Source organism: Larimichthys crocea, chromosome VIII (assembly GCF_000972845.2).
Source record: "Larimichthys crocea isolate SSNF chromosome VIII, L_crocea_2.0, whole genome shotgun sequence".
Classification (NCBI taxonomy): Eukaryota; Metazoa; Chordata; class Actinopteri; family Sciaenidae; genus Larimichthys; species Larimichthys crocea.
In genome coordinates this window covers 9,567,608-9,591,475 of record NC_040018.1, presented here as the reverse complement: position 1 = coordinate 9,591,475, position 23,868 = coordinate 9,567,608, and the positions used below count along the sequence as shown (strand labels likewise).

General features: G+C 40.4%; 5 protein-coding genes across 6 annotated transcripts; 1 reads left to right on the top strand and 4 right to left on the bottom strand.

Annotated features, from left to right (window-relative positions):
* Window positions 1-91: 91 nt before the first annotated feature.
* cenpq (centromere protein Q) lies at window positions 92-5,981 on the bottom strand. The gene is made up of 8 exons (XM_010735465.3): window positions 5,639-5,981; window positions 5,499-5,562; window positions 5,269-5,377; window positions 4,651-4,719; window positions 2,808-2,937; window positions 1,710-1,829; window positions 1,034-1,108; window positions 92-660 (listed from the first exon to the last, which is right to left on the bottom strand). Exons 1-8 carry the CDS (start codon window positions 5,738-5,740, stop codon window positions 475-477), a joined length of 855 nt encoding a protein of 284 aa, XP_010733767.1. The 5' UTR covers window positions 5,741-5,981; the 3' UTR covers window positions 92-474.
* An 857-nt stretch (window positions 5,982-6,838) lies between these two features.
* Window positions 6,839-9,369, bottom strand: mrpl16 (mitochondrial ribosomal protein L16). The gene is made up of 5 exons (XM_010735452.3): window positions 9,138-9,369; window positions 8,548-8,619; window positions 8,199-8,347; window positions 7,702-7,995; window positions 6,839-7,199 (listed from the first exon to the last, which is right to left on the bottom strand). Exons 1-5 carry the CDS (start codon window positions 9,202-9,204, stop codon window positions 7,008-7,010), a joined length of 774 nt encoding a protein of 257 aa, XP_010733754.1. The 5' UTR covers window positions 9,205-9,369; the 3' UTR covers window positions 6,839-7,007.
* Window positions 9,370-10,308: 939 nt separating this feature from the next.
* On the bottom strand, window positions 10,309-12,696 carry txnl4b (thioredoxin-like 4B). The gene is made up of 3 exons (XM_010735440.3): window positions 12,468-12,696; window positions 12,220-12,371; window positions 10,309-10,848 (listed from the first exon to the last, which is right to left on the bottom strand). Exons 1-3 carry the CDS (start codon window positions 12,597-12,599, stop codon window positions 10,683-10,685), a joined length of 450 nt encoding a protein of 149 aa, XP_010733742.1. The 5' UTR covers window positions 12,600-12,696; the 3' UTR covers window positions 10,309-10,682.
* A 2,633-nt stretch (window positions 12,697-15,329) lies between these two features.
* On the top strand, window positions 15,330-17,553 carry trmt10c (tRNA methyltransferase 10C, mitochondrial RNase P subunit). The gene has a single exon (XM_010735415.3). The coding sequence runs from the start codon at window positions 15,456-15,458 to the stop codon at window positions 17,004-17,006; it is 1,551 nt and encodes a 516-aa protein (XP_010733717.1). The 5' UTR covers window positions 15,330-15,455; the 3' UTR covers window positions 17,007-17,553.
* Window positions 17,171-23,016, bottom strand: blzf1 (basic leucine zipper nuclear factor 1). 2 transcript variants are annotated; one of them, XM_010735426.3, is made up of 7 exons: window positions 22,927-23,016; window positions 22,581-22,657; window positions 20,379-20,830; window positions 20,060-20,259; window positions 19,789-19,917; window positions 18,440-18,671; window positions 17,171-18,345 (listed from the first exon to the last, which is right to left on the bottom strand). In XM_010735426.3, the coding sequence occupies exons 2-7, from the start codon at window positions 22,597-22,599 to the stop codon at window positions 18,160-18,162; spliced, it is 1,218 nt and encodes a 405-aa protein (XP_010733728.1). In that variant the 5' UTR covers window positions 22,600-22,657; window positions 22,927-23,016; the 3' UTR covers window positions 17,171-18,159. The 2 variants fall into 2 exon arrangements, with proteins under 2 accessions (XP_010733728.1, XP_019117095.1); XM_019261550.2 differs by having other exon boundaries at window positions 22,889-22,957.
* Window positions 23,017-23,868: the final 852 nt, after the last annotated feature.

The window sequence follows — 23,868 nt, the reverse complement described above, 5'->3', positions numbered from 1 at the left end:
CAAATATGAGCAACCAGTTAGTCTTGATCAGTAATTACAGTATTTCTTCAATGACGTGTATGCGTTCTGGTGTTTAGAATCAAAGGGTGACAGAGACAGCTGAGTTTTCTCTACCAAAAAAAGAGCAAATCAATTTATAATTTTCATATAAAAGTTAATTCTGATAGACACTGACGGCATAAAACTGGAGATGGGAATGTCCCTCCTTTATTTTATAAAAATTGCTTTTATATTTTGCAATAATTACAGCTCAATTTGCTGTCCACTGTTGGAAATGTAGTAATTCTACACATTTTAGCAATTCAGCATTTTCTGTGAGGCTGTACTGCTGCACCGCAGGTGTTCCACAACCACAAAAAAAGTGGAACTGAGCATTACCAATGCAAAACAATGTGTACACACTTCTGGCATCTATAAATGTCCTTTTTTTTAAACATTTATTCAAACCTGTGCATGGACAAATTTGCAGAGGATTCAGTCTGAACAAGGTGCACTGCTGATTGGGGGGAATCCTGGAGTGAAGAGCCGATCAGCTTGTTTGTGTGCCTGTAGAAGCAGCGCCTGGACATCCTGGACGGCTTCCGTTTTCTGCAGTATTTTACCCAATTTCCGGGCAGTGGCCTCACAGTCACCGTCTGGTACCATTTTTCTCAACCGAGTCTGAGGAAAACAAAAATTCTTTTGTGTGTTTCTAGTAAACATGGTTTTGTAAAACATTCTTTGGGAAAGAAGTTTAGCAAAGTTTATCTTGTTGCTTAGAAGATCAAACAAGACAGAGTCAAGTCAAGTGCAGAGCCAAAGATGTCCTGTTCTTTCTGGGACTTTCGTAATAATTGCAACATGTATAGATTTTCCTGTTACAAAAAATAGGAAGTGTAAGCTCAGACACTCAGACACAGCTCAGACCGCATCTTATTCACAAAAAAAATGGCATAACTAAATGAATGCTATTGTGCAATAGGTATTTTTTAAGCGGATACTAGTTTTATCAAAGTGTATGTCAAAGTGTGTTTCGTGCACCGCTCATGCTCACCACTAATGTCGTTTCATCTTTTTGTGGAGGCACACGTCGGAGGTTCAGAACAGTTTGCTCACTAATCTGTAAGATCTGCGCAAACACAGGATGAGAAAAAAAAAAAAACCCAGCATGAATGTCATTTTAAATCTTTATCTTTCATCTAATAGTTGACTTATATGGTAAACTCTGCACTTCAAATCTCTCTTTTGAAGCACATCATATTAAACTACAGCTGACATTTGGTATTTCCTGAGGCCTCAGAACTGTTTCAAGAATCACCCATTATATCAGATCCCATACAATAAATATATCAAGCTGTTAAACTGGATCAACAACTAGTGTGATGTGATATTTCTTATGATATTTATGTGGAGAAATGCCCTCCACCACTTCTGTTTCTGGATCACCTCAATTCTAAAGTCTATGGTGATGTAATGTCCTATTTAGTAACACTCCAAAGAAATTATGAAAATCTTATGACAAGAAAAAAATGTTTTGGTGTTTTTTAGCAACGGTTGTGTGGTGAAAATAATGTAACAATAGTTTTTCCCTTTGAGTGAAAGATTCTCAAGACGATTTAGAAACATCTAACTTTACTTGTAATGTTTGACAGATGATCTGTTGGATACTGTAGACCATCAGGATTTTTTGTAATGTTTATGCTTTTCATTTCTGTATCGTGTCTTTGCACCTTTTTCGCCTTCTCCTCCTCATCCTCCACCTTGTCTCTCCTCATGGTGCACCGATGCTGTAAAGAGGCAATCTGCGCCTCTGCGTTCTCCACAGCACTGACCACAGCCTTCAAGTCTTCCTGGAAACCCAGACAAAACACAACACCACATCATGCAACAACTCCATGACCATTTTATACACATACATACTTTATGTCTATTCAAAAAGGTAGTTGAACTCCAGTTAGAGAAGCAGATTAAAGCAGCAGTGTGTAGGATTTATTGGCATCTGGGAGGGAATTTTCTATTCTAGCATACCACATATGGGGGTGTGCACTGGGTCAAGCATATGTCCTGAGGTCACTGTTGTCAAATGTTTCAATCTCATGGGGGATTATGGGGACACTAATTTCTCTCCTTGATATACAGAGCAGCTGTATGCTTGTGTTTAGGGAAGCAGGCACCATTCTGATTCTCTAACCAAGGTCAGAGGACAGTCTCAGTTCCTCGACACAACAGATAGGTAAGTAACGTAGAAGCCTCTACAGAGTCAGATAACAATGTCAGAGCACTAAGTGTGTTTCCTTGTTTGTAGACACAGTTAACAGTCACTGTCCTGAGGTCATACAGACGAGTCGGTGAGGACTCCTTATGAAATGAGGTGGCATCATGTCATGACAAGTGTACTGATAAATCCTCCATTCCACATTGAGTCCTGTGGACTTCTATACAACAGCATGTAGTGATGTAGCTACTGATTGTAACCCCCCTCACCACAACTTCCTGTTCCATGCATATAGGAGAGACCACAGTTGTTGGGTAACATGCAAAATCCTGTCCAGAGCCAGTGTTCGGTTTGTCTGCTCTGGGCTGGACTAAGGCTAGGTCCCAGAGACCAAAGCAACATTTGATATTTTAAATAACACAGTTAAATCTTTTTTTTTTTTGCTTGACAATTACTGAAATGATAACAAAATGTTGCAAATGAGTGACTAATTGATAAATCGACTCATTGTGAACCAACTGCAATTTAAAAACAATCAAATGTTTTGAAAACATCACAATGAAACTATGACATTTCATTTGTGCCTTCCTCCTCAAACCACAGTAACTCACACCTCCAGAGTGCTTAGAGTTTTCTTTCCAACCACTGACTTCTTGGACTCCTCCTGGTGGCGGTGGGATGAACGGCCCAAATCGTTCTGTTTCTGCACTGGAACTTTGAGCTGTGCACACTGAGCAAGGAACCTAAAATGTAAAATATCTCATCAAAGGAAAAAAGTGGAACTAAGACACAATTCTGTTACGGTCAAAGAGAAGATTTTTTTTCTCCCTGTTCAGCACTTTGAAACATCTGAATCAATACTCGAAAATCTAATCTGTGAAGAGTTTTGTCTTGTACTGTATAAACAACTTGGTTATGTGAGTCGACATGTTTTCTGTGCTGTGGTGAGACTGTGTGCCAGCAGATGATAAGAGATTTGTTCTTAGCTCATCATGACACAGGTTTCCAGAGGGCTTGTAGAAGCAAAGCCAAAGCACGGTCAGCAAAAAATTCTTCTTCAACAAAAACCAACAAAACAAGAACTCCTATATAACAACATGATGGGATTTACTGTTGCCAAGTTAACGTGTTGGGGTCACTGGGTGTTTATAGAGCTATGTTTGTGATAAGATGCCTATCCACCATCAATGTGCATAACGGTCATTGCCAGCAAACATGAAAAGATCAGCCAGCACTTGGTGGCAGATTCAAGCGATGCAACCTGTTTGACAAAGCTGGGCATCACCGCTCTCATAAAAAACAAAACAATGGCACAGGCAGCGCACAGTGGGAAAGTCATTAAATGTTTTCTCTCTTTGTGTGAGTGTGTGAGTGAGTGAGAGAGAAAAGAAGCATGTCTTTAATGAAGAACATTTTAGTGTGTCATCGTTATGTTGGGGCATTATCTTTTATTACAGCTGATTTGTACTTCTTGATTTGTGGTTCAGAGAGTTTTTGAACTACTCTTGGGCTAATGTGTATTTCACCCTGTAATTTTTGTGGACTTTATGTGCATGTTTATTTTAGATTACTGCTTTTATTGAGAATTTAGCTAGCTAATGTTGATCTTTCACTGGTGATACTCACTTTACTGTTTCTCACTGACATGAAGCTCAATGGAAGTAACAAACTTTTAAAAACATTTTGAAGAATGTTACATTTATTCAAACTGAGAATTAACCATAAATCTAACACAATAATACCACAAAGCTCTCCAAAAGTCTAACCTACCATAAAATAAACATGCTCAGTTAAGTATGTTTTTTTTTTAGTCAGTGTAAAAGTTCATCGGCATACATGAACAGACGCTACTATCTCAACACAATCAGCATCACTACGCCTAACAGACAGATCAAGTCCAGTCATTGAAGAAATTATGAGAATCAGCACAAGCTTCTTCAAAGTCTCAGGTCTCATCTTTCCACGCGTTATCTTGCACTATCATGAACTGTCTCTTCATTGTCTCACTTCAAGCTATATTAAAAGATACAAATAATCTGTTTCCATCACGTCTCAGAGCGCAAATTAAAAGGAACCGTTCATTTCTAGATTCTGGGTATCCAGGAAACTTAAAGGTTAGTATTTGAGGAGGAAATGATGAACAGGTATGGATGTGGTTTTATGTTTAAATTTAATCCAACTTACCATAAAAACTACCATGTTTGTACAGTAGCTCTGAATGGGCAAACTAAATACTGGCTCTACTTATGGCCTCTTGAGTATTTTGCATGTTTCACAAGTCACGACAGGGTCGCAGTCAGCAACTTCACGGCTAGTTACACTAAATCTTACACACTGGTCCATTGAAAGACGCTGGAGGATAATTCAAGAAAAAAATAATTCTTTGTGCAACGTTACTAATTTACTAGAAGGGGAGAGCATTAGAGAGCAAAGGTCATTTATAAAATATTGCTCACCTCTTTTTCATAATGTTCAGATGCTCCTGGCTCTCTTTCTTCTCTGTCCGCATTGAAGCAATAGTTTCTCTGTGAAGACAAAACAAAGTGTCTGTGCAACATTGATTCTGACTATCGTTTACTGAAGTGCCTCCTAGTTTTGTCAAGGAGAAAAACGGCTGGCTTGAAACTGTTACAATTCTAGCCTGACCCATACTGGATTTTGAGGCCAATACCAAAATTTGGGGGAAATCAGAAAACAATACATCACCCAGTAATTACTGCAATATTTGCAGAACTGTAATGAAGATCTCTATGAAGATGATATGACTATTTCTAGATTACTTTGCATTTCTGTACTGCAGCTTCCGTCAACATATACACTATTATCAAAATATCTGGAATAATAATTGCAATAAGTTGATTTACTGAGGTACAATATATACGTAGGTCAGAACATATACTCAACTTTACTTCACATGCAATTTAATGCAGTCCAGTTCAACTTCATCCTCAGTATATTTACATTTATACATCTGACATTGTTATATTTGTATATTAGTAGAGTTTATGGCTGTTGTATAGCTGGATTGTTTTGCACTGCAGTTCCCAGGTGTACCTAATAAAGTGTCCACTCACAGTATTGACAAGTCCAGCATGTTCTCCAGAGCAGTGATGGAGGACCCCGGCATCAGCTTCCAGTTCTCCTGACTTCTGACTTTGTTCTGGACCGGAGGCGAGCCTTCAGCTGTTCAACACACAGAGAGGAAAGTTAACAACACTTCCGTTTGTTTGTTTGTTATCATCGCATGAGGGAATATGTAGCTACACGTGTAACAAGGCAGGGCACGCCGCTGAGCTGCTCTCACCTCTCCTCTTCTTTGGGGCTGGTTTCGGGTCGGTGCTCTTGCCACGGTCGCTGGTCACCGGTTCCTAAGAAAAGAAAAACAAAGTTAACCGGAGACTGACAGAACAACACAGACTTATTTAACTTAGACTTGTGTCTTACCTGGTGCTCGGTTGCTTGTTTCGTCGCCTTGTCTGACTTCTTCTTGTTTTTTAGGTTCGGTGCTTTTGATGGGGCCCGGTCAGAACCGCGTACGGGCTTCATGTCTGCTGCTGGCTCCGGTTACATACGGTATATAGCAGCTAACGGTACCGTAACGCTGCGTTATAACACGCGGTTAAAGTAACACTAGCAGGGGAAACAAAAAGCTGGCGCTTCCGTCGTGTAAACAACAAACAAATGTTGTTGTCAGCAGCAGCTACTTTTCGCGGCAATGTTTTCAAACGGCTGAGCGCACAACACGCATGCGTCAAACGGGGAGACGATTTCACCCGGTTTCATACCTGTCAGGCAACTATTCCTCTCAGGCTGAAACTAGCGTTATATCATCAGGGTCAGATGGGGAAGGTGCCCATTAATAACTTATATTAATTCAATAACATATATTCGAATGAGATCCTTGAGATGAAAAACAAACAAATGACGGAGTCACAACGCAAAGACGCTACCTGTGAGGTAAGCAGCAGGGCACAGGCTTTGACTTATTTCAGTCAGTGACAGTGGATTGAAGCCATTTTGGGAAATGTGGACACACACACACACACACACGAAATCTAATCCATACAACCCATCCCTTGTTTGGCTTATTCCCACTTTGGCTTGGTTTCAGAGGATATTGAGTGTGCCTTAGTCATTGTATGGATCTGCTGATTCACTGAACATACACTATATTGCCAAAAGTATTTGCTCACCTGCCTTGACTCGCATATGAATTTAAGTCACATCCCATTCTTAATCCATAGGGTTTAATATGGCGTCGGTCCACCCTTTGCAGCTGTAAGAGCTTCAACTCTTCTGGGAAGGCTGTCCACAAGGTTTAGGAGTGTGTTTTGGATAATTTTTGACCAAGAATGTGAATTTTTTTGGCAATGTAGTGTATGTCTGTTTCATATTTTGACCACAAACTTTCAGGGACATGCTTCTGCATTTCTTTCTTTTAAAATGTTTTCAAGTTCATCTTCTCGTACTTATGCAAATAATTTTTTGTATATTATTTGTTCCTAATTGTGTTCATTTAATTTGCACGTCTCTTTTACATCTTTCTGAATCGGTTTAAACAGAATGAACTCCAACTTCATGTGAAAGTGAGATACATAATCTAATTTATTAGCTGTTTAAGCAGAAATGGGAAAAACAAATCCCTTAAACAAAAGGTCAAATTTATTAACATGTTTGTGTAAAAAAACAAAAAACAAAAGCAAATATAACTGAAAGTCAGAGCCTTTTAAGATGTTGGTTGCTTCTTCAATGGTCTTCAGTGGTCTGGATGGTGTCACAGCATGAAACTGTATTGTTTCGTCCCTCAGGCACGTCACACCCTCCCCGGGTTGTGAAATTTGCCTGTGAAGCGTCCATTGTTGACAAGGTCAAATGGGCTGAGCACCTTCCTGATTCCCAGCATGTTGCCGTGCGCTATCTGCTTAAAGGTCCAGGGGTTCTGGTTGTTCTGCTCCATGTCAGCCTGCTTCTTTTGCATGTCTGCTAAGCTCTCTCTGCTCATTACCTGAAATAAATACGTAAATAGGAATAAGATACTGCAATGCACAGATGTCAAAGAACAAAAACTGAAGGGCAGTCATTTCAAAACAATAAGATTTCAAGTAGTTTGCTCAACATTTGTATTTTAACAACAGTTGTTATGAACAGTAATGGTGGTAAACAAAGACAAATATCAGTGTGATGCATATATTTACTACAGTTATATTATTGTTCACATTCATCTAAGTAAACTAGATGAGTTGCAGAAATTTTGCAGAGAGATTTCATCAGAGCTTTCTAGATGACTGTCATAATTTAAAAAGGAGTTCCACAGGGTTCTGTCCATGGTCCAATTTTCTTCAGTTTGCATAGATATGAAATCAATAAATACATTTTCTGTTTTATGGAGGTGTTGATGTGACAATGATTTACCAAAAACATGCTGTTATGTAATCATGTGCTCACAACTTACAATCACTGAAACTCTTTAAGGTCGGCAACTGGCAAAGTAGTATCTGTCATCTCACCTTAGCTTTGAACGGTAGCTTCTTTGCCACTTCAGTCAAGATATGCTCAACCTCGCCCAGCTCCACCTTTCCTCCCACCTCCACGATTAAACGGCCGTAGCGGACAGGTGTCACATAGTGGTCGATGGCTCCCTTGCCTCCACCCATGCGCTGACCCAGACCTTTACGTGTGATGGGCTTATATGGGCCATTGATGCGCCATAGGGCAAATGTAGTCCGAGAATCCATCTTGCGGTTGATGGTTAGACGAATCATCTCTATGTGACCCCAGTGAAGGTAACCCCCTCCCATTGCCTGAGCATCAGAGACAGAAAAAAGTCACGTATAAATGACTTAACCGTTTTGTATTTTGCACTTGGCAGTAGTAGAGTTAGAATATGTAACACAAGATATATTATAAAATACTGTAGGGAACACAATCTTCATAGACCTCAATGCTTCAAGCAGCTGTGAGATTTCATTAAACAGCTGTGTTTACAGAGAATAAATGCACTCACCACAATAGCGTACTGTCCTGTAGTGAAGCTATTTGCCGTCTGAGCTGGGCCTCGGATATCCCGCAGGTTCTTCATCTCTTTCTTGGCCTTTTTCAAGTTAGGCACCTTCTCCATAAACTTCAGTTTGGGTTTTTCCGGCAACACCACATCTTCAGGAAGTAAAAACAAGTGTAACAACAATAACACACAGCATCAAAGCTTTTAAAAAAAGAATGGCCATTGGAAGTCTACAGTGCGTATTTCCATCACATCTTCCACTTTACTGTATACATGTGTACATATAACAATGTAATGTGTTCAATCATATAATATATTTTAAAAAGGTGTAAAAAGATAAAAAAACAATTACCACTAAAGTCTGGGGGGACTTCATATGTCTTCAGGCCAGCAGCTAGGACTTTCAAGTGACTGTGTAAAGGACCTGTGGAACAGACAGCATGAAGATGAGCAAAATTCAGCCTAAAACACTAAAAACTATAATATGTTACTGCTAATATAGAACTGCTCAGTTTAAATATGTGAATTCAAACAAATCTCTGAGCGAAAGAGAGATTCATTTTCTGATTTTATACCGCTCAGGATTAACATCTTAAGATGACATTTGATTTTGAGGCCATGCTTTTATCCGTCCTTGTCATTCACACTTATAGTTTGACTTTATGTGTGTTAGTTACTCTGTTTATCACCTGCTTCTTTGCTGCATGTTAATAGTTGTATGGGTGTATAGAAGCTACATGTTATCTTCACTATAGCTCTGCATGCTTATATCCTGTTTCAATAATACATGCATGTTTACATTGTTTTAAGGTGACTATGTAACATATGTCTGGGGACTGGCTAAAATAACCTTTAAGTCTGCGAATCATTAATAACTAACCAATAAACAAACAGGTAGATCCCACAGTTTGTGTCACTGTAACGACAGCTAACTTGTGTTACCTTGGTGACCGGTGGCTCTACAGACGCCGGTCAATCCGCCGACAGCAGCCTTGATGAGGGATATCATGATGTACACGTGGAAACGGACACTACAAACACCAAACTGTCACTGCGAGAGGTCGATATACGAGCATTTTAGGTGGTTTCCTCATTAAACTGTTATGGACACCATGCTCTGTGCAAGGTCGCTGCCATTGCTGTGCCGCTTCATTCACTTCCGCCAGAGGAAAAAAGACACTTCCGGTACGAGTGTTTTTCACAATAAAAGCGTCCATTCTATACTATACCACACTGGAAAATGTATTACTTCATGATATTTCTGAATTACTCTAATTCAGTGGTTCTTAACCTTGTTGGAGGTACCGAACCCCACCAGTTTCATATGCTCATTCACCGAACCCTTCTTTAGTAAAAAATTAAATATGATTTTTTTTACTGGTGCACAAAATGAACCGTGCATTAACATCACCTTGTTCAAATAACAAAACCAACACAGTGCATGAACTCACAACAACTTGAAAACGATTGCTCACAAAGGTATGTTGTAACAAATGGTATAGGGCGGAGGCTCCACCGAACCCCTGAGACCGACTCACCGAACCCCTAGGGTTCGATCGAACCCAGGTTAAGAACCACTGCTCTAATTGTTTTGTCTTTGAATGAAGTCCAACTCTCTGTTTGTAGTCTGGGTTAAGTGAGAACTGGGAATCATCAGCTGATGTTGCCTCTAGTGGTGCTCATTGACAAGATGCAGCATGCCCAGGGTAAAACAAAATCTTGTTTAGTGCCGACTAAACAAGATTTTGTTTGCGTACACCTAAACTGACATGTGACACCTAAGTGGTGGGTGCTGTTGAATTATACTTTGTTATAGCAAGATGTGTTTCCGATATTTAGTATTAGTGCGATTCCTCAGGACTCAGTGAAATTAATATTGCTACAGTATGTGCTTTTGTAATGAGACAAGTTGATCAAATCAAGACATGTTCTGCTAGATCTTACAAACAGAAGGTGACAGTTTACATTAATGTATAAAACACATAAAAAGCACAACTAGGGACTACAATATAAAATATAAAAGTTTATTATAAAAAAAAAAAACAGCATGTACATTGCATCTCTCTGTTGATATGCAGTTCTTTTCCATGGGAAACATTAATATGACACTGCATTTTCACAATAAATAAATAAAACTTGAATAGTTGCAGAACCTCTGTTAACCTATTGTTAATACTGTACATTGGACTAGGGGAACTTTAACTAAGCCCATTACATTGTGTGTATTTGTTTGTTTGAACAGGCCTGCAGGAACACAACAGGGACCACACATAACAACAATGTTCCATGGTGTTAGCGGCGTTCAAAAACTCTACTGGAGCATTTAAAAATAACAAGAGGACAAATTATAAAGGGTAATGTGCTGCCCTGTTTATAATTTGCCTCCTATAGGAAGGTGGCTGAAAGCTATTTTTGTCAGTTAATCAACCAGTAACGGTTGATGCCACACATTATTATGATCATTAGGCCGCACAGTAGGTGTTGATCCTAAATTCCATGGTAGAGGAGATCATATTTGGGAATATTTTGAGGATCTATGGGACTCTGGACAATCATCTTGCCCCGCATGGCTCCTCTGTATATGACCTCGATCAGATCCATGAAATCTTGCTTGGTTTTGAAGCTGCCGACAAACTTGGTGTGATCTGGTGACCTGAAAGAAAAAAGAAAAGAAAAAAAACACAAAACAATTATCAACCAAATCAGGAAAACTTTTCTTTTGTTACATTGCCTACATTTGTGGTATATAAAAGTTTGTTTGGCTATGTATTGATATTAATCCTTACTATCCAAAAGAGCTTAAATAAAGTCATTTTACATACAAAGATACAAAAGCTAGCTATGGACTGTTGGTCAGACAAAGCAAAGAATGTAAAGATGGCTTTAGGAAGCTAAGCTGACATCCATCATGGACAACCCCTCTCACCCCCTACATGACACTGTGGGGTCTCTGAGCAGCTCCTTCAGCAGCAGACTGTTACACCCACGGTGTAAGAAGGAGACGTTCTGCAGGTCCTTAATCCCTGCTGCTGTCAGACTTTACAACACCTGCACCACCTAATCATGTTGTAGTCTCCTGTTCATGTCTCATTGCAATTGTTTTCTATTTTATTTCATTTATACCTTGCAGTTATTATTTATATCATGGCCACTTACTTTTGTTATATTATTTATATCATGGTCACTACTCTTGCAATAATATTATTATTTGTATCATGGTCACTTTCTTTGCAATATTTCTTACACTATGGTCACTTTACATTACAATACACTTTTTATATATCATGCCACTTTTATCGTCAGTACTTGTCTGTTTGAAGGTTGATTGTATTTCGTGTTTATTGTGTAGGTTATAGATATTTCTGTCTGTTTATTGTGTTTTTCTTTTTCTTTTTCTAATTCTGTAGTGTAAGCTGCACTTTCCTCTGCTGCTGTAACAAGTAAATTTCCCCGTGGTGGGATGAATAAAGTATATCTAATGTAATCGAATCTAATGAATCATTTCATACAGAGAATCTTACATAAGTGTAACTATTAGACCTTTTTCACAGCAGCCATTTTGACATGTAATAGCAGGGTCATTCCAATTCCAATATTGCTATACTATTTAGCCTATATCTCCGGACTTGCCACTGTCTTTTCTATTCTTGGATGTCTTTTAGCTTGTATATATTTTTATATCTATATTTTTATTTTATATTTTTTACATCTTCACTTATATTTTGTATTTTATATTTCATGTTTAGTGCTGTTTGCACTGGGATAAGAAGGAAACGCAATTTCTCTGTGGCAGTATTGATAATAAAGTTGACTTGAAAAAAAACACAGGTGTTTCCAATTATACTAATTAAGGTTCAGTTCCATTTAGTGTAGCAGAGACTTTCCAGTGAGCCAACATGCAGCACCCTGACTCTGTCAGACCTGAATGGAACACAACCTTAATTAGTATAATTGGAAACACCTGTGTTTACTATTTCATGTCAAAATGGCTGCTGTGAAAAAGAAATACATTTTAAAAACTTACCCGTAGTCCACTTTCATGTGCTGTCCGTTGAAGAAGAAGACGGTGGAGGGGATGTAACTGATGTCAAAGTATCGTGTGTAGATGGGAGCTTTGTCCACATCGACGATGTAAATGGACGCCATGTTGCTGAGGTCATGGGCAGTCTTTGACAGCTGGAAGGTCAGACACGACGAACATTAACAAAAAGATAAACAACGCAGCTAACATTGAGCAACAGTTTGGGTGTTCGCATTCACGGTGCTGCTTACAATCTCATCCAGCTGGAGACAAACCGAGTCTTCATCTCTCCCAAACCTCAAAACGACGACCTTCTCTGCCACGCCCTTGATAACTTCATCTATGTCTTTTTTACAGGATAATTTAGGCAGAAACAAGCTCATCGTGAAGGCTAACGAGTTAGCTTCTGGTGTTGTTGTGGTGCTACCAGGAGGAAGTGACGTCACGGCTAGTGATGTGTCGGTCGCGAACGAGCCGGTCCAAAGAGCCGGCTCTTTTAAGTGAACGATGGGAGCCGGCTCCCGTCCGCCCGTGAGCCACACAAGAGTGTGGTGCAAAAATATATTGTTTTTTACACTATACCAACAAAAACATTTTGGTTTTATTTGTCCAGATGTCAGTGGTGGGCATAAACATTTTGGTTTTATTTGTCCAGATGTCAGTGGTGGGCATTAACAACGCACATTGTGTGTGTGTGTGTGTGTGTGTGTGTGTGTGTGTGTGTGTGTTTTTTATATAAATATAAAAAAATAAAATGTCAATAGCTGTCCTTGTATATATTTTTTTAGATTTGTACATCTTTATTCTATCTATCTATCTATCTATATATATATCTTATATATATATATATATATATATATATATATATATTATATATATATATATTAGGGCTGTCAATCGTTAAAAAAAATTAACTAATTATCGCAAAAATTCTGTAATTAATCGCGATTATCTATCAATAAATGTATCAATAAATTAAATGCATTTTTCTGAGACTGAAGCTTATAATGATATTTATTTATGTAAATGATCAATTAATGTAGAATAAACTCAGATAAATATATGAAATTCATTCATGTTTTGGCTTAAGGTGCACATATGCACAGTGCAAACAGAAAAAAGACAGAATGAGGAAATATACTGACGAGTGCCACACTCCTGTAGTGTAGACTGGGTGTTTTGCTTTGAGGTGATATGTTAAGTCGTGTTACTTCTGTGGAATTTAAATTTGGCTTTGCAAACTGTGCAAATTGCCTTGTTTTTGTCCAACGAGCCTCGGGCAATTTTTAAAATGAAATGTTCCCCCTAAAAGTCGTCCTTTCCATCTTTACACCACAGACTCTCCTTTAGTTAGGATAGATCATAGACATATATCACACGACTCTCCTTTAGTTAGGATAGATCATAGACATTATACACAGACTCTCCTTTAGTTAGGATAGATCATAGACATATATACACAGACGCCTCACTGGCAGGTTGGTCCGTTGCTGCGATACGTTAACTTGTTCGCCTATTGGATGTGGCAGATCTGCCCGTAAACTAAAACAAGCAGGGCCGGTTTTGCTATGGGCAATGTGGGCGACCGCCCAGGGCGCAGTCTCCGTGAGGGCTTTAAGTTAATGCCTCTTATACACCCATTCACACACACACTAATATATCTGGGAAACAAGCTCTACTTTGCCACATCCAAAATGGCGGCCGCCACCGGAAGTAAACAAAACCGCGTTAATTGCGTTAATTTTTTTTAACGTGTTAATTCTTTAAAATTAATCGACAAAATTAACGCGTTTATTTTGACAGCACTAATATATATATATATATATTATATACTTTTCTTTTTACATCTTTTACTACACTTGTGTCCATACTGTTTTAGACAAGAGAGAAACGCAATTTCGATGCTCTGTATGTCCTGTACACATAGCAGCATTGACAATAAAGTTGACTTTGACTTTGACTTTTTTATTTTTTTTATTTCTATGCTTGGGTTTTTATAGGCGTTTCTATCTGCTTTGTGTAGCAGAGTCGTTCTTCAAGCAAGTTAGAGCATTCATTGGGCGGTTTCAGGGAGTTACGAGGGATTTTACAACTGTAAATGCAGTTGGCTAGAGCAAATTATTGAAATTCAAGTGATATATGCGTTCAAATACAAATCACAAGTAAAAAAAAAAACAGAGCTAAATTTGCCTGAATTATAAAAGGTAAAATGAAGAGCCACCTGGGAGCCGAAAGAGCCGGCTCTTCTTGGTGAGCTGAGCCAAATGATCCGGCTCACTAAAAAGAGCCGGAATTCCCATCACTAGTCGCGGCGCTGTGTCTAAATCCGCCTGGAAACCACGACGAAGAAATGAGCGTTCGTGTGAAACTAATCACCATAATTTATATGGACGCGTCACGTACAGTGGAAGCTTTAGTAAATCTTTATTGATGGAAACATTTCGATGTGGTCAGCTGAATAAATATTCAAGACCAGACAAAGCTGTGTCATGCTATATGGTTACATTTCACTAGTGATGGGAATTTCGGCTCTTTTTGGAGGAGCCGGTTCTTTTGGCTCTGCATACTATAAGGAGTCGGTTCTTTCGGCTCCCAAACGGCTCCTCACATTTTATTAATTGGTTTAATTAATTAATTATTATTGCTGTTATTATTATTTTATATTTTTAAATGTTATATTTTATTTTATTTTTGACATTGTAAAGCACTTGGTCAGTGCATGCGGTGTACAAATGTGCTATATAAATAAAAAGTGCTAACTATTTAATTTATCACCCAAAATAATGCAATAATATAATAAATAATGTCTCTCGTCTCCCTTCTGTCGTGTTTGTCCTCCGCGACTGCTGTGTGTGTGTGTGTGTCTGCCGTGGATGCTGCTATACATCTTGACCAATTATATGTGCAGCTTTCACACAAAAAAGTGGAGAAAAAAAGTTTTTTTCCCACTAGTTTTTTTTTTCTCCACTTTTTTAATTGAAAGCCAAACGTGATCGGTCAAGATGTGTGAGAACAGGCATGGCATGAGGGAGAGTGTCGTTCACTTCAAAGAGTCGGCTCTTGGAACCGGATCGTTCGCCACCGACACATCACTACATTTCACTTACGACACATTATAGTGTGACACCGTGTAACAACGTGACCTTCCCTGAATACAAGCATGGACGCTGCGACAAGTCAACCTGAGCTCACCACGTGAAGACTGATCAGGACTGTGAACCGCTCAGCAGTGACAGTCTATGTTTCATAGTTTTATTACTTTTGACGCAGCTTCAGTTAAATTCACAACCATGTTACGACTCTTCTCAAGCCAGTGCCTTCACGAACTCCATCTTGTGGCGTCCTGTGTTACCAAGAGGAGCTTTGTCCCAGTCAGTGGCTCCTGTCATCACCGATCACTCCTTGCTCGCCACTTGAACACCGGGATCTCATTGTGGAAAGATGCCCCCCAACCAAAAGCAGATAAATCTGAAGAACTACAGACGGTAGATCTGGACAAATGGAAATCTGTTATGAGAGCCCAAGCTGCTTCGGAAGAGAAACAGCAAGTCGACAGTGAAGATGAAGCAAGTGATGGTGATGGTGATGATGATGATGAGAACCTCAGAGAAGCAGCAGGTGATTCGAAGGACAGTTCTTCGCTGGAGGCGACCCGGGATCTGGTTGCAATGTGGCGCCATGCTGGGAAGCTTGTGCCTCAAGAGATGACTGATGAAGAGGTCCGAGCACTGGCAGAGCTCACCACCAAATCCTCCAGGAAGAAGTACCTGAAGTACCTGGCTAAGAAGGAGTGCCACAGAAGGACCCACAAAGAGAAGCAGGCGAAGAAGAAAGCCGAGAGGGAAGCCTGGATAGAGCAGAGTAGAGGACAAGACGAGAAACTTAGAAACACATTCTTCCTCCAGTTCTGGAGCCGCTCACTGGACAAGGTGCTGGCCTGGAGGAGCGCCCAGGCCATGGTGTTTGGTCAGCCGCTGGTGTATGACCTGAGCTACGAGTCCAACATGTTAAGGCGGGACGTGGAGAACACGGTGTCTCAGCTGATGGACGTGGAAGCTTATAACCGGCGTGCCACTGATCCCTTCCACCTCCACTTCTGCAACCTGCAGCCAGACGGGACCTACAGGCAGGAGCTGCTCAGACGATACGGCAAAGAGGCCTGGGACCGCTTGCTTATCACCAGCACAGACAGGCAGCACGTCGACGTCTTTCCCCGCGAGCAGCTCGTCTACCTCACCGCAGACTCTCCAAACGTTCTCCGCAAGTTCGACCACTCCAAGGTCTACATCATCGGAGCTCTAGTGGACCGGTCCATCCAGTCAGGCCTGTCACTGGCCAACGCCAAGCGTCTGAAGCTGGCCACAGCCCGTTTACCGCTGAATGAGTTCCTCCACTGGGAGATGGGAGCCAAAAATCTGACTCTGGACCAGATGTTTCGCATCATGCTGACGCTCAAGGAGACGGGGAATTGGGAGGAAGCGTTACAGTTCGTGCCTAAGAGGAAGCATGATGGATTTCTACAAAAAGAGATGACCAGTAACAGAGTGAGGGGACCAAGAAAGGAAGGTGACAGGGGGTTGAGATCTGGTGAAAGGACTTTTAAAAACGAGGGCCACAGTCTTCACAGGCCGCACAAACAGCCTGGGTTCTCCGGTAGAGACAGAATGGCTAGACTGCCCGGTGACAGAGACAACGAACCAGCTGCAAAGACAGTACGGGTATCACTGAAGAACAGCTTGGAGGGAAGAAAAGGTGCAGGCAAAAGCAAGATGTGGTGGGCTGACAAGTGAAAGAATTGTACCTATGGTTGATATGTTTACAAGCACTGTCTGAGGAAATGTCCAAAACTGAGACACATGTAGAATAAAATGTTGTAAAGGGCTCACTTGTTGGCTTTGTTTAGTGCTAATGCACGGTTATAAACAAGACAAGAAGCAGACGTTTGAAAAAGATAGAAACTGCTTTGGTCTTTATTTTGGTCTGACATGGAAAACAAAAGATGTAGAAATATTCTCACTGCGTGCTTTTCACTGTAAATTATTCTTCTCACTGCGAAAAGCAACGTCTCCAGACAGATCAAAGAAACAAATCAAAATATACAGCATGGTTTTTAAAAAGGCAATATATTACAATCATCTCATAGTAGTGTATTCTGAATCTTTTTTTTAAATAATGAATTATATATAAAAAAAAATTCACCCTGATGAATGACATGATTCAATAAAAACAAATCTTTTTGGAAGATTTCTGGGGGAAAAAAAGTAATTTTTCTTTGAAACACTGCAAAAGTCAAACTCTTTGCAAATACTGTATATGTGTGTGTGTGTGTGTGTGTGTGTACAGATAATATCAGAGCTTCCTTTGAACAATACTGCTGAACAATGATAATCTATCATGGTACCGTAGAATCACTACCAAAAGATTCCATGTATATCAGAATGCCTTCTCAGCATGCAATATACAAAATCTGTGAATATGATATGTTCAATATATGATAGCACCATCATACAGAGAGACCGGGGAGAACCCTGCAGTGTAAGAGGCGTCCTCGCTCACAGTGCGAGTTAAGACTGCGATCAGCTCATCGTGTTGTCGTCCACAACACGCCATCCGGTCGAGCTTCAGCCATCGCAGCCACACAGACTTATATGTAAATACGACACACTAGATTATTGTTGAATGTTTGAATGAGCAGACAGTCGAACTGCGTCTTTTCAACACGTAACACTGACTCAGCATGATCTCACATCCCTGCGATAAATAGCTCTGAAATGCATTCTGCTGACATTATTTTAACACTTGAGTCTGAACTTATGTTTCCTCTGCAATAAGAAAGAAAGCAAAACTAAAAATGTGCTGTTGACTCAACACAGCAGCAACATCATCCTCCACAGTCCACTCCTCTGACACTCCGGTGGTGTCAGATGAGGACCTCTTTGACCTCTACAGCACCAGGATGTCTCCAGAGCAGCGCTCGCAGCAGTTGAAAGTGATGTTCTCGTAGCGGGTGTATGGGTGAAACCTGCCGATGCTCTTCTTGTTGCCGAGGAAGTTTGATGGGCTCGAGTTGCTGAGTGGAGGATCTGTGTTGTTTTCGGAGCAGGAGATTGGATCTAAAATCTTCAGCACCTGAGACAGAAAACAGAGAACGCGTCTGTGAACCTCTGAATTTATTTTTATGAACGTCAGACCTCAGATGTTTGTTAAGACGTTGAGTCCGTACCTTCTCAGCCATCTTTTCAGCCGGTGTGCTGCAGAGATGCTCGGCTGTTGCGCTGCTGCTCTTCACCACGCTGCTGCTGGTGTTGCTGGTGTTGCCCAGCAGGTGGGAGTTAATGGCATCTGCGAGCTTGTGATTTGCTGCTGCCAGCTCTCCGGTGCTAAGGGGTTGTGCACTGGGGTAGTACGTCTGCTGTCTGCCCCACTGCAGAGACACCAGGAGCTGCTCCAGAGATCTGGACAGAAAAACAAGCAACGTCAGCACGAACAAAAAAAAAAACAAAACTGAAAAGGCTGCAAAAACTCATGAAGGGCCAAAACCTTTGGGGCTTCGACTGTAACCAACTAGGAGCTGCTGCCCATGCGCTATAATTTTAAAATGAAGCAGTGAAGACAAATGCTTGCATCAGCAGATTGGTTGTCACTAGGGCTTAAAATAGAACAGAACACTCCAGGACAGTGTTTTATCTGACCAGCAGTCTAAAACACTGAATTATTATTACACACTGAAGATGAAATAAAATAGATAAAAGCAGCAAATTATTACATTTTGTCTGTGAAGTAGAAAATGGTCCGTGGGTCACAGGCTGACAGCGGATCTTATGGTTCTGTTATCTGTTAAACCCTTGTCACAGTCACTCCTTCATGCTTCAGTATCAGTGGCTCCGCTGTACTGTACCATCACTTGTTTATTTATTGTTATGCAGTGATAAGTCCCAGCAGACTCTTTGTTGCTGCTCATATTTTTCTGTATACATCAAGTCTCTGGGTGAACTTTAATGTATTAAAATTGCAAAATCGAGGTTCTAAATTCCTTAAATTTCGAACATTAAATACAAATTTCGGTCTAGCTCCTTTTTTAAATAACACGTGGCAAGTTATTGTTTAATATTTAGCCTAAACAAGAAACACTATACACGTGAAATGTCAAATAAAGGCAAGCTAGTGAGAAGAAACTCACCTCTTTACTCACACTTCTTCTATAATAACCAGAATTATTTATTATTCTCATTTCTATTACACTGATTTTAACTGAACAAACTAAATTGAGCTTACAGAAATACAGCTGTGTGAATATATGTGATCATTAAACTGAATGAAACAGAGTTACAAAGCCATGATAATAATCCACATATCCAAAGATTATTTTACAAACATTTCTGTTTTGTTTTTTTTAAATCAAATGCACTGGAGAATGTTTCCTTCTTTAAGATAGCAATATAATATATATCTACAGTTCTGTTTATTATGGATCTGGTGGCTGGATCAAAGGTAATAATGGTGCAACATTAGCCTGTATTACAATAAACAACCCGACTTCCTTCAGTGATGATGGATCAGTAGTTTTGTTACCTGTGAGTGAGCAGCATGTCTCTGGAGAACTCCTCTCTCTCTAACAGCAGGTCCTGAATGGCTCCTTGTGCTTCTCTGGTCTGTCTCTGCAGAGCTGCTCTGGCATTCGTCAGCTCCTCTGCCATGACCCTGAAGACACAACATGATGCAGCATGACAACAGCAGTTACTTCATGTCTTAATAATCGATTCTTGCTCTGATGCTTCCTTTAAAAACAGAGGATAAGAGATGGCGGCACGCTGAGATAAACCTCTCTTTGTCCATTTCACACCTGCTGGCCAGGAACTTGCTCCTCCAAACGTCACACTGGATGCTCATTCTCTCCAGCTGCTCCGCCGTGTGTGCCAGACTCCGACCCAGAGCCTCATTCTCCAGGATCAGCTGGTTCTTCTCACGTGCCAGGCGCTCAAAGTGGTACTGAAGGTCATCACCCACAGACGCCACCAGCAGCTTCTTTAGCTCGCGGTTCACCTGGCACACGGAATGGAATAAAAGTTACCAAATGACTTTTATAGCTGAAGACGTGCATGATTACATTTTTCTTAGTCTATCTAATGTGATAAGATAGATGTGCTTCATTGGTGCTTTACCTCCGTCTGCACCCGGAGCTGATTAGAAAGGCCTTCTTTGTCCTGCAGCAGCCTGCGTTCAGAGTTCTGCAGCTTCTCCAGCTGTCCTCTCCAGTCCTCCACCAGAGGCAGCGGAGGTGAGCCCTGCTCCTCATTCTGTTGCCCAGCCTCTCCTTTCCCTTCAACGGGTCCCGTGCGGGTGGTTCGGCTAATAGCGGCACGAGGGACCACGATCCTCACGGCCTCCACCTCTGTGCAGGCCTCTCGATTGACTTTGCCCAGGTGGAGCACCCCGAGAGGTTGCGGAGCGGGAGGGTGAGGACATTTAGGGCTGCGTTTAGGACTGGCCACCTTCAGGAGGAGAGGGGCAGAGGGAGCAGGCGGTGGCGTTTCTGTGTTCACTTCCGGGACAGCCGGAGTTTTTTTTGTTTCCATGCCATCGCCAGCACTTCGGATCAGCACCTTGGCAGAATCTGTAAGACACGAGACCAAGTTTTACACTTTAGTGTTTAATGTTAATCCTGATGTGATCACAGTGAATGAGCATCTAGCTTTGTTTGTGTGAGTTCATTTGCTTACACTACAAAGGCGATGATGGTGGAACCCCCACAATCCCTCAAACCACAGAACCTTTTTGCCACTCACCAAAATGTGTCAAAAAAAACAGACCTGTAAGTTTTTTTTTTTAAGCTTGATCAAGGATTTATCAACACACTTGTCACGACATGATTCAGAGGAAGCTGTCCTCTCTGGCTCGTCTATATGCGCTCAGAATAGCAACATGTCTGTGCTGAAGCGGACACTTCAAATCTTTTGCTACATTTGAGTGTGTAGCAGCTCTGGCTGTTGGATTTTTCACAGTTTCAGATGACGGTTTTATCAAACCGCTGTTTGTTTCTGTCTCTTAGTCGACAATCAAGGAACGTTTTCCATCAGTGACGTCGTCTGACTCTGTAGAGGCTCCTACATTATTTACCTAGATGGCAGCGAGACAGCCCTATCATATGACACTGGTTATCACAGCAATGATCAGAATGTGCCCACTTTCCCAAACACAGGCATCCAGCTGCTCCGTGTCCACACAACAACTTCAGATTAAACACTACCTAGACATGTGGTTAACCCTGTGTAACCTGCATGCTACAGTAGAAAACACCCTCCCATTACAGATGAATGGAGATGTTCATTTTTTTACTACAAAATCTGAAAATCCTGCATCGGACGGCTAATTTACTGCGTGTCACTCCCCCTCTCTCTGCCCCCTGCTTCCTGTCTATCTTCAGCTATACTATCAATAACTGTTATTTATTTCAAAACTAAATGTATCTCATATCACACTGTTACCTCACTGCTACTTGTTTTTTTTTGTTTTTTTTTACTGTTACTGGTTCTATTTAACTGCTATTTATACATGTGTATATAGTGTGTATATATTGTTTAAAACAGGATATTCTATGGGGTGTATTGTTAAAGTTTTGTTTTCTTACTACTGTTTTCTTGCTATCGCTTACCGTTTGGGAGCTGCGATAACAAAAACAATTTCCCTACGGGGATTAATAAAGTACTTCTGATTCTGATCCTAAAAAAAAAGGCATAAAATTTATTTAATTTAAAATCAAATTCAAATCAATCAAATCAATCATTTTTTTATTATTTAATGTGCCTTTACTTTTATATTTTATATTTATAATATAATAATATATAAATATATATATATATATATATATATATATATTAATTTCATATGATATCGGGACCAGGGGAAACCAATTTCGTTTCATCCCATGTTACATGTGCTGTATGACAATAAAACTCCTTGAATCCTCCTTGAATCCTTGAAATTACTTAGAATAATAATAATAATAATAATAATAATAATAATAATACATTTTATTTCATAGGCGCCTTTCTGTCACCCAAGGACACCTTATAATAAATGAGAGTAGACAGCAAATAACAGAAATAATCAAAAAGAACCATCAAAGTATCAAATTATAAGAATACAACATTAAAAACAGGTTAAAATAGGACAATGCAATTGAATCAGACGGAAAAGGCTATTTTATTTTTAAACAGGTGGGTTTTAAGTGCAGACTTGAATTGTGAGAGTGAGTGCCAACACCTGTGTGATGACTAACTTCCACATAAGTAAAACTGTGTCATTATTAAGTGACAAACTGTGAAGGATTACTGTGTTGTTGAAGTCACTAAAACAGCTCGTACCTCTCACAGCAGCGGTCATGGTGGCGGAGGTGTTGTCGGTTCAGCTTCAGGGGGGAAACCCGGGTGAACTCTTCGACCTGTTGACAATTCACAAGAGAGTTAAGTACAGTGTTGTTAACATGATTAATCCCTCAGTGTGTGTGACAGAGAACAAAGACGGCCGCTGGTCTGGAGTCAGCGCTAACAGCTGAGCTGCCGATAAGGTTACACGATAACGACGGATCAGTTTACCGACCCGAGTCTCCGTGACGTTACCTCGTGTTATCTGTGATCAGCTACACGGCAAGACACAATTATTTTATTCATACCGGTAAAACAGCAGCTCCAGAAAACTACCCCGACTTACTTCTTAGCCGCAAGCCGTCGATGTTGTCACCGGACCGGACACAGTTGGCCTCTGACTGCTAGTGATGTGTCGACCGCGAACGATCCGGTTCAAAGAGCCGGCTCTTTTAAGTGAACGATGGGAGCCGGCTCCCGTCCGTCCGTGAGCCACACAGCAGTGTGGTGCAAAAATATATTATTTTTTACACTACAGTCGTCCCTCGCTATAACGCGGTTCACTTTTGTGGACTCGCTGTTTCGCTGATTTTTTTAGTGTAATTTTGCATGCTTTTTTTACAGCGTACTGTACAGTATGAACGCGCATTGTGTTCTGCGTCCTGATTAACTAAGGGAGTACTGTACAAAATGCGTGTAAAAAGGTGTATAAAAGTGTGTGGTTAGGGGTTTTACGGTCTTAAAACATGTATAATAATTGTAAAATTTCGTTTATTGCGGGTTATTTTTAGTACATATCCACGCGATAAACGAGGGACCACTGTATACCAAAAACATTTTGGTTTTATTTGTCCAGATGTCAGTGGTGGGCATTAACAAAGTACATTGTGTTTGTGTGTGTGTGTGTTTATATAAATAAAAAAAAAAAAAATGTCAATAGCTGTCCTTTTTTTATTTTTATTTCTATGCTTAGGTTTTAATAGGCGTTTCTATCTGCTTTGTGTAGCAGAGTGGTTTCTCAAGCAAGTTAGAGCATTCATTGGGCGGTTTCAGGGAGTTACGAGGGATTTTACAACTGTAAATGCAGTTGGCTACAGCAAATTATTGAAATTCAAGTGATATATGCGTTCAAATACAAATCACAAGTAAAAAACAGAGTTAAATTTGCCTGAATTATAAAAGGTAAAATGCTTGGGAGCCGAAAGAGCCGGCTCTTCTTGGCGAGCTGAGCCAAATGATCCGGCTCACTAAAAAGACCCGGAATTCCCATCACTACCTCTGACGACCG